This window comes from Carcharhinus amblyrhynchos, chromosome 35, assembly GCF_965287045.1.
Source record: "Carcharhinus amblyrhynchos chromosome 35, sCarAmb.v2.hapA, whole genome shotgun sequence".
Lineage (NCBI taxonomy): Eukaryota > Metazoa > Chordata > Chondrichthyes > Carcharhiniformes > Carcharhinidae > Carcharhinus > Carcharhinus amblyrhynchos.
The window spans coordinates 5812749-5831258 of record NC_137358.1 but is presented as its reverse complement, the minus strand read 5'-3'; the positions used below and the strand labels follow the sequence as shown (position 1 = coordinate 5831258).

The window sequence follows — 18510 nt, the reverse complement described above, 5'->3', positions numbered from 1 at the left end:
GTAATCTCCAACAGGATCCGTCTGCCCCTAATAGTCAGCTAGATCGGAGGAGAATTATAGAATCCCTACAGTGCAGACGAAGGCCATTTGGCCCTCTGAGCCTGTACTGACAACAATCCCACCCTAACCTTATCCCCAAAACTCACAAATTTACCCTGCTAATCCCCCTGACACTAAGGGACAATTCGCCGGAGGAAACCCAGAAGGTTCACATTAACACTGCAATGAAGTTACTGTGAAAATCCTCTAATCGCCACTCTCCGGCGCCTGTTCGGGTACAACTGAGAGAGAATTTAGCACGGCGAGTGCACTTAACTCGGATTGCGGCAGGAAACCTGAGCATCCATTCAAAACCCGCGCAGACATGGGGAGAACGTGCAGTCTCCTGCACAGACAGTCACCTGAGGCTGGAAACGAACACGGGCTCCTGGCACTGAGACAGTGATGCTAACCACTGTGCTGCCCTAAATCTCCCTCGCTCTTTTCCCTCTTAATTATCTCAACAACTCCAGAGATCAAAACAGAATAGGGAAAAAAACAGCCCCAACTTTCTGCTCATTCTGAAAAACCAGCTGAAAAGCTGAAATTCGCCCCAAGCCTGTGACATCTGACCTGTGATGCAGCTGGTTTATTTTTAGGAGTAATTAGTGGTGTTCCTTACAGTGCCTGCAGCCAGACTGGGATTACAGAGAGGGTTTCACAAACGATCCTCCGACTCTGAGGGACCAATTAAAATTCAGAGTCAGGATTTCTCTCCATTGCATTAACACATTAATGCCAGTTTCACTCTGAAGTTATTTCAGCTTTGAACAGGAATCTGCAATCAACCAGAGCAATTGAGGTTCCCAGGAACAGCCATCCCCCTCTGTGTCTCAGACAGGAGTGCCATTTGATAGCCTATCCCGGACTCCACCCTTTCCCCTTCTACAACATCCCCTCAGACACACACAGGTCAGCTGTAACACATTGAAAACAGAATGACACTCCTTTTCACTATTTTTTCAAACACTCCCAGGACAGGTACAGCATGGGGTTAGATACAGAGTAAAGCTCCCTCTACACTGTACCCCATCAAACATTCCCAGGTTCAGAACAGCAGGGGGTTAGATACAGAGTAAAGCTCCCTCTACACTGTCCCCCATCAAACATTCCCAATTTAGGTACAGCATGGGGTGAGATACGGAGTAAATCTCCCTCTACACTGTCCCCCATCAAACATTCCCAGGATCAGAACAGCATGGGGTTAGATCCCGATTAAAGCTCCCTCTACACTGTCCCCCATCAAACACTCCCAATTCAGGTACAGCATAGGGTTAGATACAGAGTAAAGCTCCCTCTATTCTGACCCCATCAAACACTCCCAGGGTAGTGCAGCCCGAGGTTAGATACAGAGTAAAGCTCCCTCTAGACTGACCCCATCAAACACTCCCAGCACAGGTACAGCACGGGGTTAAATACAGAATAAAGCTCCCTCTCCTCTACACTGTCCCCCATCAAACACTCCCAGGACAGGTACAGCACGGGGTTAGATACAGAGTAAAGCTCTCTCTACACTGTCCCCATCAAACACTCCCAGGACAGGTACAGCACAAGTTGTGAAGTGATGTTATATCGCCTTATTTTCTTCACTCAACTCCAAATTCTACCCAGAAAGGATTGAGAACTGTTTAGCATTTGTGTCATTCACTTATGCGGAGAGGATGAAACATCAGCTGCAGTCCATCTGCTCAACACCCTCTCACTCTCCGAGTTGCTTCATGTTGTGTCCCTGTCACTATCTGGCTTGGTGATTCATGCTGCATAGGTCTGTAATTGAGATGCAGATAACAGGGATCAGACCTTAATATCAGGAGTGTCGGGTACGCAGTGACGGCAATGCCATCTGACTTTTCTAATGTGCCACCTTCATACCCGCCAGGGTAATGCTCAAATTATTGCGGCTACCACAGCAAACCCAACGTCAGGAACCGTAGAAGCATAGAATCCCCAGAGTGCAGCAGGAGGCCATTCAGCCCATCAACCCATAACAATCCCACCCAAGCCCTATTCCCGTAACACCAAAAATCCATCCCACTTATTCCCCCTCTTGTACACATTTTTGGACACTAAGGGGCAATTTAGCATGGCCAATCTACCTAACCTGCACATCTTTGGACACAGAGCCAATTTAGCATGATCAATCCACTTGACCTGGACATCTTTAGACCCTAAGGGAAAATTTAGCATGTCCGATCCACCTAGCCTGCATATCTTTGGACACTAACAGGCAATTTAGCATGACCAATCCACCTAACCTACACACCTTTGGATACTGAGGGGAAATTTAGCACGGCCAAATCACCTAATCTACACCTCTTTGTACACTAAGGGACAATTTAGCACGGCCAATCCCCCTAATCTGCACATCTTTGGAGTGTGGGGGGAAACTGGAGCACCCAAAGGAAACTCGCACGGAAAAGGGGAGAACATGTAAACTCCACACAGACAGTGACCCAAGGCCAGAATTGAACCCAAGTTCTTGGCGCTGTGCTAAGCACTGCACCAACCTGCCAGCAACAGGAGTTCCCAGCCACAGGATGTCAGTCAGTGTTGCTGAGCCTGTAGTTTGTGGGTTCGAGGCCCCCATCCCAAGCTTGAGCCTCCACCAACAATACCACTGAGGGAGACAGTGTCCCATTACACTCCCAATCAATTGCTTTTACTAGATTGTCGACTGTAGCTGATGACCAGCTTGGTCATTGCATCGTGTGTTCGTTCCATCAAAATTCTTTTTTTTAATTATTTGAACCGACTTTTGTCTTTTCTTTTGACAGAGTGTTTGGCTGGGCAATTGTGGCCACATCCTCACTGAATATGTTAATACCCTCGGCAGCCAGAGTTCACTTCAGCTGTGTCATACTAATCAGGATTTTACAAGGCCTTGTCGAGGTGAGTAGGCAAAATGATGTCGGGGGAAAAAAAAACATTCATTTCTCTGGATCTCAGCCCGTCTGGGAGCCTCATTTTCCCAATTCCCGTCTTCAGCTACTTTCTGAAATCCACTCAATTCTCAGTGTCAGATTATTCCAGGCTTCAGAATATGGGATTTTCAGCGCTTTGATATGTTAGACCCGGAGAAGGTGTTCCTATTTCTGAAAGTGTCTAAAACCAGACACACAAACATGAGAAAGTCTCGAATCCCTCGATGAATTGAAGAGTAACTTCTTCATCAAACACGGGGTGGACGTAGGGGGAGGTTGAGGTGAATTGCAAAGCTGTATTTAAGGGAATGCTGGATAAAACACATGACAGAGGAAGGTTACATTGATCTGATTTGATTTATTATTGTCACATGTATTGGGATACACTGAAAAGCATTATTTCTTGTGAGCTGTTACAGGCAAGACATACCGTTCATAAAGTACATGAGGAGAAGGAAAGGAGAGGGTGAAGAGTATAGGCCAGAATTCTCCAGCCGTTCACGCCAGCATGGGATGATGTCAACAGGAATTCCCTTGACAGTGACGGGACCAGAGAATCCCATCGCAAACAAACAACACACCAACTCTTGCTGGCGGGAAACATATGATTGGTAGACTGGAGAATCAAGCCCATAGTGTTAAAGTTAGAAGATTATTTTATTAGTGTCACAAGTTGGCTTACATTAACACTGCAATGAAGTTATTGTGAAAATCCCCCTAGCCGCCACACTCCGGCGCCTGTTCGGGTACACTGAGGGAGAATTTAGCAGCTAACCAGCACATCATTCGGACTGTGGGAGGAAACCGGAGCATCCGGAGGAAACCCATGCAGGCACGGGGGAGAACGTGCAGATTCTGCACAGACGGTGACCCAAACCAGGAATCAAACCTTGGCCCCTGGCACTGTGAGGGACCCGGGTTCGATTCCCTACTTAAGTCACGATCTGTGCAGAGTTTGCACGTTCTCCCCGTGTCTGCATGGGTTTCCTCTGGTTTCCTCCCACAGTCCGAAAGATGTGCTGGTTAGATGCTACATTCTCTCTGTGTCCCGAACTGGAGTGTGACGACTCAGGGATTTTCACAGTAACTTCATTGCAGCGTTAATGTAAGCCTCCTTGTGACGCCAATGTCTCAACTTAGAGCAGATTCAAACCCCACCGTCTGATATTTTCCTGTGTTTATTTGCCCGCAGGGAGTGACGTATCCTGCGTGCCATGGAATTTGGAGCAAATGGGCGCCTCCCTTAGAGCGAAGCCGGCTCGCTACTACCTCCTTCTGTGGTAATCAAGTTCTTTTTGACCTGTCCCGGTTACTATCACAGGATGGTCAGGAGGTGTCAGGCCTGTGAATGGATCATGATGACGCATGGGTGTCCCATCCTCTCCGCAGCGCATTTAATGCCTCCTTACCTTCGACCCCGGAAGCTAATCTCTGCTTCCTGTTATGGAGGCAGGAGTGGACATCGACATCAATGTGAAGACCCAGGCCAGAAACTCCAAGGAGTTTGGTGAAGTTAGCCTGGGATCTCGGGGCGGGGTTTTCTGATGATGCTCATCCCAGGACCGGAAAAATCCTGCCCGAGGTCAATTGGCCATTTGCTTGGTCCAGAGAATTCCAGCCATGATCTAATTGATTGATAGGAAAGATTAAAGGGGCTGAATGGCCTCCTCCTGTTTCTAATGTTAAACTGCTTAATAATATTCAATCTCAATTGTGGTTTGGTGATGTGCGCACTTTCTTTTGCAGGTTCCTACGCAGGGGCAGTAATTGCAATGCCTCTTGCAGGAATCCTTGTCCAGTACTCAGGGTGGTCCTCAGTCTTCTACGTCTATGGTACGTATCGGGGGGGGGGGTGAGTGTATGATTTGATTTGATTTATTATTGTCATATGTATTGGGATACAGAGAAAAGTACTGTTTCTTGCGCGCTTTACAGACAAAACCTACTGTTCATAGAGAAGGAAAGGACACAGTGCAGAATGTAGTGTTACAGTCATAGCTAGGGTGTAGAGAAAGATCAACTTAATGCGAGGTAGGTCCATTCAAAAGTCTGACAGCAGCAGGGAAGAAGTTCTCCTTGAGTCGCTTGGTGCATGACCTCAGACTTTTGTATCTTTTTCCCAAAGGAAGAAGGTGGAAGAGAGAATGTCCGGGGTGCATGGGGTCGGTCCTTAAATATGCTGGCAGTGGGAAGTGTACATAGGGGAGAAGGAAAGGAGAGGGTGCAGAATGTGCTGTTACAATCATAGCTAGGGTGCAAAGAAAAATCAACTTAATGTAAGGTAAGTCCATTCAAAAGTCTGATGGCAGCAGAGAGTTCTTGAGTCGGTTGCTGCATGACCTCAAACATTTGTATCTTCATCCGACGGAAGAAGGTGGAAAGAGTGTCCGGGGTGCGTAGGGTCCTTAATTATATGATTTGATTTCTTATTGTCACATGTATTAACATACAGTGAAAAGTATTGTTTCTTGCACGCTATACAGACAAAACATACCATTCATAGAGAAGGAAAGGAGAGAGTGCAGAATGTAGTGTTACTGTCATAGCTAGGGTGTAGAGAAAGATCAATTTAATGCGAGGTAGGTCCATTCAAAAGTCTGACAGCAGCAGGGAAGAAGCTGTTCTTGAGTCGATTGGTACATTGGTATCTTTTTCCTGATGGAAGAAGGTGGCAGAGAGAATATCTGGGGTGTGTCGGATCCTTAATTATGCTGGCTGCTTTGCCGAGACAACGGGAAGTGTAGATGGAGTCAATGGATGTGAGGCTGGCTTGCGGGATGGATTGGGCGATGCCCAGAACCCTTTGTAGTTTCTTGTGGTCTTGGGTAGAGTAGGAGCCATACCAAGCTGTGATATATCTGGACCGCATGCTTTCTATGGTGCATCTGTAAAAGTTGGTGAGTGTCATGGTACACATTCAAATGAGAAAGTAGAGGCGTTGGTGGGCTTTCTTAACTGTAGCGTTGGCATGGATAAAGCCTCTGATGAAGTCCCAGCATTTTGAAGTCTATTTTTAAATTACATAGAACATAGAACATTACAGCGCAGAACAGGCCCTTCGGCCCATGATGTTGCGCCGATCAGTTAAAAAACAATGACCCTCTAACCTAAACAAAACCCTTACCATCCATAAACCTATCCACGGATCTCTTAAACGCCCCCAAACTAGGCGCATGTATTACGGGAATTAAAAGATATAACAGGATGTGTGTTGGATGGTTGGAGGCTGAAGGAGACTTGAGATCAGGAAAGGTGAGCAATTTGAAAACAAGGATGAGAACATGGAGCATTTAGCGAGAACCGTTCCACCCCCAGTGACGCTTGTAGATCTCATTACTGAACATGCCTGGGCCAAGCGAAGGAAGTGGGGGTGAGGTGGTGAGAGGGGGGAAATGCTCCCCATAGCCATCCCACTGGTTCCTGCAGCAAAGTGGGCATGGAATTTGAGTGTAGAATCGGGCATTGGCTTGATGTCCTCCCGTGGAAAGACCCAACAAGAAAAGGAATAGTCAACTCGCTGTTGGAGTCTACCCCACCCCAAGTCAGTGAGAGCAGCAAGTGAGAGAACACATTGATCGATATGTAAGCGGTCTCATTTGGCTCCTCTGACAGGAAGCTTTGGCATGGTGTGGTACGTCTTTTGGCTGCTGGTGTCTTACGAGAGCCCGGCTAAGCACCCCACAATTTCAGAGGAAGAGAAGACCTACATTGAGGAGTCGATTGGAGAAAGTGCCAATCTTATGAACCCTCTGGCGGTAAGTGTTGCTTTTTTCCCTACTCGCTTGTACTGAGCAAAAGGCAAAAGATAATGGGGGTAGTCGTAGGTATCTTGGGGATTGTTCTATCAGTCAGCGTGCTACACCTGAATCCCAAGGTATATTATGAAGCCAGACTACACTCCAATCATTTTCCTATTTTGTAATTAATGTGAGGATAAGATGTTTCATTCCGGTGGTAATTCCACCGACAAAATTAGGGATCATTTACCGAAACGATTAATTCATAGCCAAAAGTGAAAATGCTGGAAAATCTCAGCAGGTCTGGCGGCATCTGTAAGGAGAGAAAAGAGCTGATGTTTCGAGTCCAGATGACCGTTTGCCAAAGCTTTGACAGGTTGTGACTGGAACAGCTGTCGAAGCTTTGACAAAGGGTCATCTGGACTCAAAACATCAGCTCTTTCCTCTCCTTACAGATGCTGCCAGACCTGCTGAGATTTTCCAGCATTTTCTCTTTTGGTTTCAGATTCCAGCATCTGTGGTAATTTGCTTTTATCCAAATATTTCATAGCACATTTTAAATATAGCACTTACAAAATGAACAGTAGTTAAATGAAATGAAAGGACGCAACTCTAATTTCTAACTTCTCAGTATTTCAGTTCCAATTAAGCAACATTTATCTTATAGAATCAAATGCTACTTTAAATGTAGTCAGCAAACCCTGGCATACTTGCTATTAATTGTGTTAACAGTCTTAAAGCTTTCAGAAAGGTTTTGATTTTTCAGGCTAGCTTGCAGACTTCTGTTTCTAAACTACGCCTGCCAGAAATTGAACCAAAAGCTTTTTACACTGCTACATACCTAACTCCTCCCATTAACCATATTATCACATGTCCCACTCTGCTCCCATACCTTGTGGCATTTTCTGTGGCAGTGGAGGCAGCTTACCATTGACCATAGGTAAGATCTGCCAGTTGCACTGATGCCTATCGCATTTTGCATGATTGACCAATCCTGGTGCCAGGGAAGCCATCACAGGGGAGTTGCCTTCAACGAGACCAGAGGGTCCTGCCAGCAGGAAGCACCAGAACATTCTGCCCAATGAGAAAAGCCAAGCGAGACTAAACTTGAGTAAAGAAAGCCAAGGAAGTGCGGGGCCATGTTTCAAGTTTATTTATTTATTAGTATCACAGGTAGGATTACATTTACACTGCAATGAAGTTTGTGCGAAAATCCCCTAGTCGCCACACTCCAGTGCCTGCTCTGTTACACAGAAAGAATTTAGCCAAGCATCTCACCAGCACGTCCGTCAGACTGCGGGAAGAAACCAGGAGCACCCGGAGGAAACCCGCACAGACACGGGGAGAACATGCAAACTCCATATAGACAGTGACCCAAGCCAGGAATCTAACCCTCGGTCCTTGTCGCTGTGAGGCAGCATTGCTAACCACTGTGCCACCCTGGGCAAGAGGAGGGGAATGGAATTAATTGGATAGCTGGCACGGGGCAAGTGGCCTTGTTCAATGCTTCAGTTGAGTCTGTGATGGCATCAGTTTTTTAGAACTTCAGTCATGGGATGTGGCCGTCGCTGGCTGAGCCAGCGTTTATTGCCCACCCCTAGTTGCCCTTGAACTGAGTATCATATCGTAACCTTACACGTCGTCCACAGTCTGTGGGGAGAGTTGGGTTTGGATTGGGGTGGGGTAGTAACTCTGATTCCATCTCCTTCTCGTGTTCCCTGGCAGAAATTCAAGGCACCCTGGCACAAGTTCTTCACCTCGATGCCCGTTTACGCCATCGTCGTGGCCAACTTCTGCCGCAGTTGGACATTTTACCTGCTGTTGATCAGTCAGCCGGCTTACTTTGAGGAGGTGTTTGGGTTCGAGATCAGCAAGGTATGCAATCTAGTCATTTCAATGTGGATACTTGCACGTTAACAAAAACATAAGGTGGGATTTTCCTGCTGTGTCCACCTGGAAATTCCCACTTGAGGTCAGGAGGCTTAGGGGGTGATCTTATAGAGGTGTCTAAAATAAAGAGGGGCATAGATAACCAACATCTTTTCCCAAAGGTAGGGGAGTCTAAAACTAGAGGGCATGGGTTTAAGGTGAGAGGGGAGGGATACAAAAGGGTCCAGAGGGGCAATTTTTTCAGAGGGTGGTGAGTGTCTGGAACAAGCTGTCAGAGGTAGTAGTAGAGGGGGGTACAATTTTGTCTTTTAAAAATAATTTAGACAGTTATATAGGTAAAATGGATATAGAGGGATATGGGCCAAACGTGAGCAATTAGAGCAAACTAAGTGGCATTTAAAAAGGGCAGCATGGACAGGTTGGGCCGAAGGACCTGTTTCCATGCTGTAAACCTCAATGACACTATCTACCTATTTATAACCTCAAAATGTGCACTAGAATTTTCCAACTTATCCGCGACAATTCCTGCAGAGAGGGGGAGCGAAAAACTGCAGCCGAAATTCTCCGGCAGTTCATGCTGATGGGATTCTCCAGTCCCGCCGCAGTGCAGCCCCGCCCATGGGTTTCCTGCCAGTGTGGGGTGGCGTCAATGGGAATTTCTATTGACAGCGGTGGGACTGGAGAATCCTGCCATTAGCAAACACGCATCCTGCAGGAAACACACGATTGGGAGGCTAGAGGATCTCCCTCCTTTTTGTCCTCCTACGCGAGGGGTTATGGGAGGGGTGACACCAGGGGTTGGTTGACGTGATTTTGAAGGTCTCCTTTGCCATCTAGACCTTGGTTAAAATTGAAAACAGGTTCCTGTAGCACCTGGAACCCAAACTGTGCACTCAAGGCTAGGCCCCACCTTCCACTCCCACCACTCATTTTCCAATTAGCCCACTCTTAGATGGCTGAGCACGGTTCTAGTATCCTGCAAGCTTACAACAAGGATCAAGTCATAGAGATTTACAGCATGGAACCAGGCCCTTCAGCCCAATTTGTCCATGCCACTCACGTTTTACCACTAAGCTAGTCCCAATTGTCCACATTTGGCCCATATCCCTCTATACCATCTTATCCATGTATCTGTTTAAATGCTTCTTAAAAGACAAGATTGTACCCACCCCTACTACTGCCTCTGGCAGCTCATTCCAGACACTCACCACCCTCTGAGTGAAGAAATTGCCTTTCTGGATTCTTTTGTATCTCTCCCCTCTCTCCTTAAACCTATACCCTCTAGTTTTACCCTCCCCATCTTTAGGAAAAGATGTTGACTATCTACCTTATCGATGTCCCTCATTATTTTATAGACCTCTATAAGATCACCCCTAAGTCTCCTATGCTGCAGGGAAAAAGTCCCAGTCTGTCCAGCCTCTCCTTATAACTCAAACCATCAAGTCCCAGTAGCATCCTAGTAAATCTTTGCTGCACTCTTTCTGGTTTAATAATATCAGTTCTATAATGGGGTGATCAGAACTAAAGAACAAACAAAGAGCAAAGAAAATTATAGCACAGGAACAGGCTCTTCAGCCCTCCAAGCCTGCATAAACCATGCTGCCCAACTGAAATAAAACCCCCTACCTTTCCGGGGACCATATCTCTCCATTCCCATCCTATTCATGTATTTATTAGAATACTGTACATAGTACTCCAAGTGTGGCCTTACCAATGTCTTGTACAACTTGAATAAGACATCCCAACTCCTGTATTCATTGTTCTGATGTGGAAAACATCTGTAACCCCCATGACTTGCCTGGGTTTGCTAAACCTCACTTACTGTACTGTCTGGAGACAATACACATCTCTTTAACCTGGGCTTAATGCTCCTTCCACTCACATTGTTGGCCACTTTAAGACTTGAATAGCAGGTTAGGTGTAAAGACTCGCATTCTAATCAGTAATCTGTAAACTGTCTGTGCTGTTATATGCTCTGTCTGAGGCCAGAACTCTCCATTCACCTGACGAAGGGGCAAACCCCGAAAGCTTGTGAGTTTACTGTCAAATAAATCGGTTGGACTTAAAACTGGTGTTGTCAGACTTCTTACTTCATTGTTCTGACCAATGAAGCCAAGCATGCAGAGTGCCTTCTTCACCACCCTGTCCACCTGTGACTCTACTTCCAAGGAGCTATGAACCTGTACCTCTAGATCTCTGTTCTATAACTCTCCCTAATGCCCTACCATTAACTGAGAAGGTCTTGCCCCAATTCAATCTACAACAAGGATGTGAAGGTATTAGAGAAGGTGCCAGGTTTATTAGATCCCAAATGGATATGATAATTAAGAAAGAAAGATCAGTTTAGAACTCTATCCTTGGGAAAGAGAGGACAACAGGATGACCTGATGTGGTCATAAGATTACGAAATGGTTTCATAGAGTAGACATACTGATGTTTCCACTTGTGGGAGAGGCGGGAGATGGAATTTTCTCACCCATCCCCACCTGTGGTATGTTTTGAGGGAGTGGAGATAGAACACCATTGGCCAATGGCAGAATTTTCCCATCCTACAGTTGGATTTTCCATCACCAGGAACACACAGCTGGGGCTCATCATCGACAGAACCGGACAATCCCGCTGGCGAGAGCAGCTGGAAAACCCTGAGCAGAACTAGGGGTTGTAAATGTAAGATAGCCATCAGTGAATCCAATCTTCAGGAGAAACCTCTTTACCCAGAGAGAATCACAGAATCACATAGGATCATAGATTCTCTACAGCACAGAAAGAGGTCATTTGGCTCATCAAGTCTGCACCGACAACAATCCCACCCAGGCCCTATCTCCATAACCCCTCATATTTACCCGACTAATCTCCCTGACAATAAGGGGCAATTTTGCATGGCCAGTCAACCTAACCTGCAGATCTTTGGACTGCAGGAGGAAACTGGAACATCTGAAGAAAACCCATGCAGACACAGGGAGAATGTACAAACTCCAAACAGATAGGGACCCAAGCTGGGAATCGAACCTGGGTTCCTGGCACAGTGAGGCAGCAGTGTTAACCGCTGTGCCATCATGGCATTCGCCCATTGGTAAGAATGTGGAATTTGTAGATCAGGGAGTGGTTGAGGTGAATAACATTGATGTATTGAAGAGGAATCTAGGTTGATTTAATTTGATTTGATTTATTATTGTCACATATATTAACACACCATGAAAAATATTGATTCTTGTGCACTATACAGACAAAGAGAAGGAAAGGAGAGAGTGCAGAATGTAGTGTTACACTCATAGCTAGGGTGTAGAGAAAGATCAACTTAATGCAAGGTAGGTCCATTCAAAAGTCTGACAGCAGCAGGAAAGAAGCTTTCCTTGAGTTGGTTGGTACGTGACCCCAGATTTTTGTACCCTTTTCCCAATGGAGGAAGGTATAAGAGAGAATGGTCCGGGGCGCATGGGGTCCTTAATGATGCTGGCTGCTTTGCCGAGGCAGCGGGAAGTGTAGACAGAGTCAATGGATGGGAGGCTGGTTTGCATAATGGATTGGGCTACATTCGCGATCTTTTGTAGTTCCTTGCAGTCTTGTGCAGAGCAGAAGCCCATGCCAAGCTGTGATACAACCAGAGAGAATGCTTTCTATGGTGCATCTGTAATAGTTGGTGAGAGTCATAGCTGACATGCCAAATTTCCTTAGTCTTCTGAGAAAGTAGAGACATTGGTGAGCTTTCTTAACTATGGTTGGCAAATGAACTGAAACAGGCATGGGAATGAGGGCTTGGAGGGAGGCAGAAAGGAGCCAAAAACATCTCAGGAAAGCCTGAGTGGAATTTCTACTCTAGCATGTCTATGAAGCCACTTAGCGTGCTGCTGGTATCCAGGGCTGATACAGGCCTTAGGCCTCAGACGTAGGCCTCAGTGCAGTTCACATTGTTAATTGTGCGTTTTGTCTCCTTTCGACACAGGTAGGCATGTTGTCTGCCCTCCCCCACCTCGTCATGACGATCATCGTGCCCATCGGTGGACAACTAGCGGACTACCTGAGAGCCAAGAAAATCATGTCCACCACCAATGTGAGGAAGATGATGAACTGTGGAGGTGTGTTTCTGCAGTGCAGGCCAGCAGTGGCCTTCCGTACGTAACTCCCCTCAGCCGCAACGGCAGCTCTTAGTCACGCAAGATGCTCTAGTATGTCCCAGAATGCTGTGTCCTCATCCATACCATGGTTACCTCAAGACTGGACAGTTCCAATGCTCCTGCGGCCTGGTCCTCAAAGCTTACAGCTTCCACGATCTTAACATCATCCATAAGGCCATATCTGATTTGATATTCATCCATCACCCTACACTTCCTTTTTACTCATTCATGGGACACGGGTGTCGCTGACTGGGCAGCATTCAGAACAAAGAACAAAGAAAATTACAGCACAGGAACAGGCCCTTCAGCCCTCCTACACTGATCTTGCTAAACTAGAATGCCTACCCTTCCAGGGACATAGAAACATATAAGATAGGAGCAGGAGGAGGCCATTTAGCCCTTCGAGCCTGCTCTGTCATTCATTACAATCATGGCTGTTCATCCACCTTAATAGCCTAATTCTGCTTTTTCCCCTTAACCTTTGATCTAGCTGCCTCTTGACTATATTCAATGCTCTGGCATCATATCCCTCTATTCCCATCCCATTCATGTATTTGTCAAGACGCTCCTTAAAAGTCACAATCATATCTGTTTCCACTACCTCCCCCGGCAGCGAGTTCCAGGCACCTACCACCCCCTGGTGTTAAAACAACTTGCCTCGTACATCTCCTTTAAACCTTGCCCCTCACACCTTACACCCGTGCCCCTACTAATTGACTCTTCCACTCTGGGAAAAAGTTTCTGACTATCCACTCTGTCCACGCCCCTCATAATCTTGTAGACTTCCATCAATCCGGTGAGAACAAACCAAGTTTCTCTAACCTTTCCTCATAGTAAATGACCTCCATACCAGGCAACTCCCTGGTAAATCTTTTCTGTACCCTCTACAAAGCCTCCACATCCTTCTGGTAGTGGGGCGATCAAAATTGAAGACTATATTCCAAGTGCGGCCTAACTAAGTTTCTATAAAGCTGCAACATGACCCTCCATTTATTGTCTATCCCTAGTTGCCCTTGGAGGGCAGTTGACAGTTGACCACATTGCTGTGGCTCTGGACTCACATGTAGGCCAGATCAGGTAAGGACGGCAGATTTCCTTCTCTACAATCGATAATGGTTTCAGGGTCAACAGATTCTTAATTTCAGACATTTTTTATTGAATTCAAATTCCTCCACCTGCCGTGGTGGGATTCAAACCTATTTCTCCAGAACATTAGCTGAGTTTCTGGATTAATTGCCTAGCAATAATACCACTGGGCCATTTCCTCCCCTAGTTTATGTCAGTACGCTCATCCATACCATTCTTTTCAATTCATCATGGGACATAGGCATCGCTGGCTAAGTCGGCATTTATTGTCCATCCCTAGTTGCCCCTTGAGAAGTTAGTGGTGACAACTGAGTGTCTCACTTGGCCATTTCAGAGGGCAACTGAGAGTCAACCACATTGCTGTGGCTCTGGAGTCACATGTAGGCCAGATCGGGTAAGGACGGCAGATTTCCTTCCCTAAAGGACATTAGGTTACCCGAGAATTCCAACGCTCCTGCAGTTTCCATAATCTTAAGCTTATCCAGAAGTCTACTGCTCATATCCTAATGTGAAGATCATTCATCACCCCATAACTTCTCTGGTGACTCACTTGAAGCATCATGGGATGTGTTATTATGGTAAGGAGGCTATGTGAATGCAGGTTTTTGTTGTTAATCATCAACTAATTTACTTGAAAATCTCAACTAACTTTCTGGACCATCATGGACTGCAAATTGGCTTTTCCCCCTTATTTCCCACTTTGACCAGAAATGTGAGCAAGCTAGTGATGTCTTGCAGTTCAGTGGGTGGGGGGGGGGGGGGGTTGGCACAGTGGTTAGCGCTGCTGCCTCATAGCGCCAGGGGCCCAGGTTCAATTCCGGCCTTGGCTGACTGTCTGTGTGGAGTTTGCAAATTCTCCCTGTGTCTGCGTGGGTTTCCTCTGGGTTCTCCGGTTTCCTCCCACAGTCCGAAAGACGTACTGGCTAGGTGCATTGACCGTGCTAAATTCTCCCTCAGTGTACCCGAACAGGAATGATTTTCCCAGTAACTTCATTGCAGTGTTAATGTAAGCCTATTTGTGACACTCATGAATGAATTTCTAAGTTGCTGTGTGAAATCTCCTGTCATTCTGCTCTGCTCCTCTTCCTCCGTCTTTTCCTCAGGTTTTGGAATGGAAGCAACCTTTCTTCTGGTGGTGGGTTTCTCTCACACGAAGGGTGTGGCCATTTCTTTTCTTGTCCTGGCTGTGGGATTCAGCGGATTTGCCATCTCAGGTGACCGGTGCTTTCTTTCCCTGTAATTTCATCATGTCTTGTTAGCAAACCAATTTGCCAGCTTCATCCATCCGCATCAGAACTGGTCGTATTATCATATATTACCATAGGTGAGCATGTGTTGTCTGACTCGACAATTTAGCAGCTCACAGATGGGGACATGACTCAACTTAATCCATTCCCCCGGTCCCAGCTCATGTTCCTGTTTGTTTTCTCTTTGTCACAACTCAGGCTTCAATGTCAACCACCTCGACATTGCTCCACGTTACGCCAGTATCCTGATGGGACTGTCCAACGGAGTCGGGACTTTATCCGGGATGGTTTGCCCTCTAATTGTGGGAGCCATGACAAAGAACAAGGTGAGGGACTGTAAATGAACTGTTTCCAGCCTGAGAGTTAAAACGCGGTGGCATGGTGGTTAGCGCTGCTGCCTCACAGTGACAGGGACTCGGGTTCGATTCCCGGCTTGAGTCACAGCCCGTGCAGAGTCTGAATGTTCTCCCCATACCTACGTGGGTTTCTTCCGGGTGCTCCAGTTTCCTCTCAGCCCAAAAGACGGGCTGGTTCATGTCATAGAGGTTTGCGCCTTGGAAACCTGCAGCCCAACTTGTCCATGCTGCCCAGTTTTTAACCACTAAAACAAGTCCCAGTTGTGACCCGTATCCCTCTATACCCATCTTACCCATGTAACTGTCTAAATGCTTCTGATGTGGAGATGCCGGTGTTGGATTGGGGTGGGGCACAGTAAGAAGTCTCACAACAGCAGGTTAAAGTCCAACAGGTTTATTTGGTAGCACGAGCTCTTGGAGCGTTGCCCCTTCATCAGGTGAGTTCTTTCGTCAGGCCACTAACCTGATGAAGGAGCAGTGCTCTGAAAGCTCATGCTGCCAAATCAACCTGTTGGACTTTAACTGGGTGTTGTGAGACTAAATGCATCTTAAAAGACAAAATTGTACCCACCTCTACTATTACCTCTGGCAGCTCGTTCCAGACACTCACCACCCTCTGAGTGAAAAAATTGCCCTTCTGTTCCCTTTTGTATTTCTCCCACCTTTAAACGCTCTAGTTTTAGACTCCCCTACCTTTTGGTTGGGAGCATTGACCGCGCTAAATTCTCCCTCAGTGTACCCAAACAGGCGTTGGAGTATGGTGACAAGGGGATTTTCACAGTAACTTCATTGCAGTGTTAATGTGAACCTACTACAGCAATTCACCAAAGATCCTTAGATAATGAACAGTTGGGAAAACATCAATACTTAACACACTCTTCGGGGCTTCCAGACATATCTTGTTCATTGCACATTCTAATTTTTCACAGCTGAAGATGCAGTTTAGTTTAGTTTAATTTATTTATTAGTGTCACAAGTTTTTTTTTTATTCATTCATGGGATGCTACATTTGTTACAGCTCCATATTCGAGAGCATTTTCCAAACCCACAACCATCTTAAAGAACAAGGGCAGCAGATACATGGGAACACCACCACCTGCAAGTTCCCCTCCAAGTCACTCACCTTCCTGACTTGGAAATGTATCGGCCGTTCCTTTGCAGTCGCTGGGTCAAAATCCTGGAATTCCTTTCCTAACAGCATTGTGGGTCCACCTACAGCACACAGACTGCAGCGATTCAAGAAGGCAGCTCACCACCAACTTCTCAAGGGGCAACTAGGGATGGGCAATAAATGCTGGCCCAGCCGCGATGCCCATGTCCCAGGAATGAATAAAAAAAAACTTGTGACACTAATAATTGTGACACTTGTGACAAAGGCACTGCTGCCTCACAGTGCCAGGGACCTGGGCTCAATTCCCAGCTCGGGTCACTGTCTGTGTGGAGTTTGCACAACCTCCCCATGTCTGTGTGGGCTTCCTTCAGATGCTCCAGTTTCCTCCCACAGGCCAAAGATGTATGGGTTAGGTGGATTGGTCTTGCTAAATTGCCCCTTATTGTCAGGGGGGACTAGCAGGGCAAATGCATGGGGTAATGGGGATTAGGCTTCTAGTTGGTGCAGACTTGATGGGCTGAATGGCCTCCTTCTGCACTGTAGGATTCTATGGTACTATGTGAGGGTTAGGTGGATTGGCCATGTTAAATTGACACTAGTGTCAGGACGATTAGCAAGGTAAATATGTGGGATTTCGGGAATAGAGCGGTTGGGATTGTGGTCAGTGCAGGCTCGATGGGCCGAATGGCCTCCTTCCACACTGCAGGGATTCTATGAATCTGTGATAATAAATAAAGAAAATTAGACTCACACATGTACAAGTGTGAAAGATTGAAATATGCATGAACAAGATGTGCCTGGAAGCCCCCCGAGAATGTGTTAATTATTGATATTTTCCCAACTGTTCATTAGCTTTTGATTTTTATATTCTTTTCAACCCTTCCTCAAAGGGATAGCTGTAAAGATGTTCTGCTTCTATACACGGCCTTCCCAACGCCCCACATTCTCCGCTGATAACAGGAAGCATTGACATATGGTTCAGGTTGCAAGTGTATTTCTGGAGGTTTCATCAAATCACACAACTGTAGAGGACATTGGTAAGGCCACATTTGGAGTACTGCGTATAATTCTGATCACCCTGCTTTGGAAGGATGTTATTAAGCTGCAAAAGGTGCAAAAAAAAAATAGATTTACAAAGATGATACCGGGACTAGAAGGGTTAAGTTGTAAGGAGAGGCTGGATGGCCTGGGATTTTTTTCCATGGAGTGAGGGAGGTTGAATGGAGATCTTATAGAAACATAGAAAATAGTTCCATTTGGCCTCTCGAGCCTGCAACGCCATTCAATATAATAATAGTTGATCCTGCACTTTCAGTATCCCATTTCCACTTTCTGTCCCTACCTCTTGATCCCTTTAGCCACAAGGACCACATCCAGTTCCCTCTTGAACATAATTAATGAACTGGCCCCCAACAGCTTTCTATGGTCGAGAATTCCACACAGCTCACAACTCTCTGAGTGAAGGCGTTCTTCCTTATCTCAGTCCTGATTGGCTTACCCCTTATTCTTAGACTGTGACACCTAGTTCTGGACTTCCCCAACATTGGGGACATTCTTCCTGCATCCACCCTGTCCAGTCCCATTAGGTTTCTGAGATCCTCTCTCATTCTTCTAAATTACAATGAGTACAAGCCCAGTCGATTGGGTCGTTCTTCATGTGTCAGTCCTACCAATCCAGGAATCAGTCTGGTGAACTTCTGCTGGACTTCCTCGATAACAAGGATGCCCTTTCTCAGACTAGGAGACCAAAACTGCACAGAATAACTCAAGGTTTGGCCTCACCAAGGTCGTGTGTAACTGCAGCAAGACACCTTTTTATTCCTATATTCAAATCGTCTAGCTATGAAGGCCAGTTCCTAATATCCATCGCTGTAAATAAAGTAGATTTCCCCCAATTGTTTTCCTGAACTGGTTCATAGAAACACAGATACTAGACGCAGGAGTAGGCCATTCAGCCCTTCGAGCCTGCTCCACCTTTCATTTTGATCATGATGATCATCAAATTCAA

At 46.2% G+C, this 18510-nt stretch overlaps 1 protein-coding gene across 1 annotated transcript in view; it reads left to right on the top strand.

The window, feature by feature from the left end:
- LOC145361684 (vesicular glutamate transporter 1) overlaps positions 1-18510 on the top strand; it is a 73314-nt gene that overhangs the window by 51780 nt on the left and 3024 nt on the right. The window contains exons 4-11 of the mRNA XM_080217592.1: positions 2814-2928; positions 4153-4240; positions 4707-4793; positions 6573-6715; positions 8423-8572; positions 12531-12663; positions 14892-15002; positions 15234-15361. Coding sequence (XP_080073718.1) covers positions 2814-2928; positions 4153-4240; positions 4707-4793; positions 6573-6715; positions 8423-8572; positions 12531-12663; positions 14892-15002; positions 15234-15361 — 955 coding nt within the window. The remainder of the gene's footprint in view (positions 1-2813; positions 2929-4152; positions 4241-4706; positions 4794-6572; positions 6716-8422; positions 8573-12530; positions 12664-14891; positions 15003-15233; positions 15362-18510) is intronic.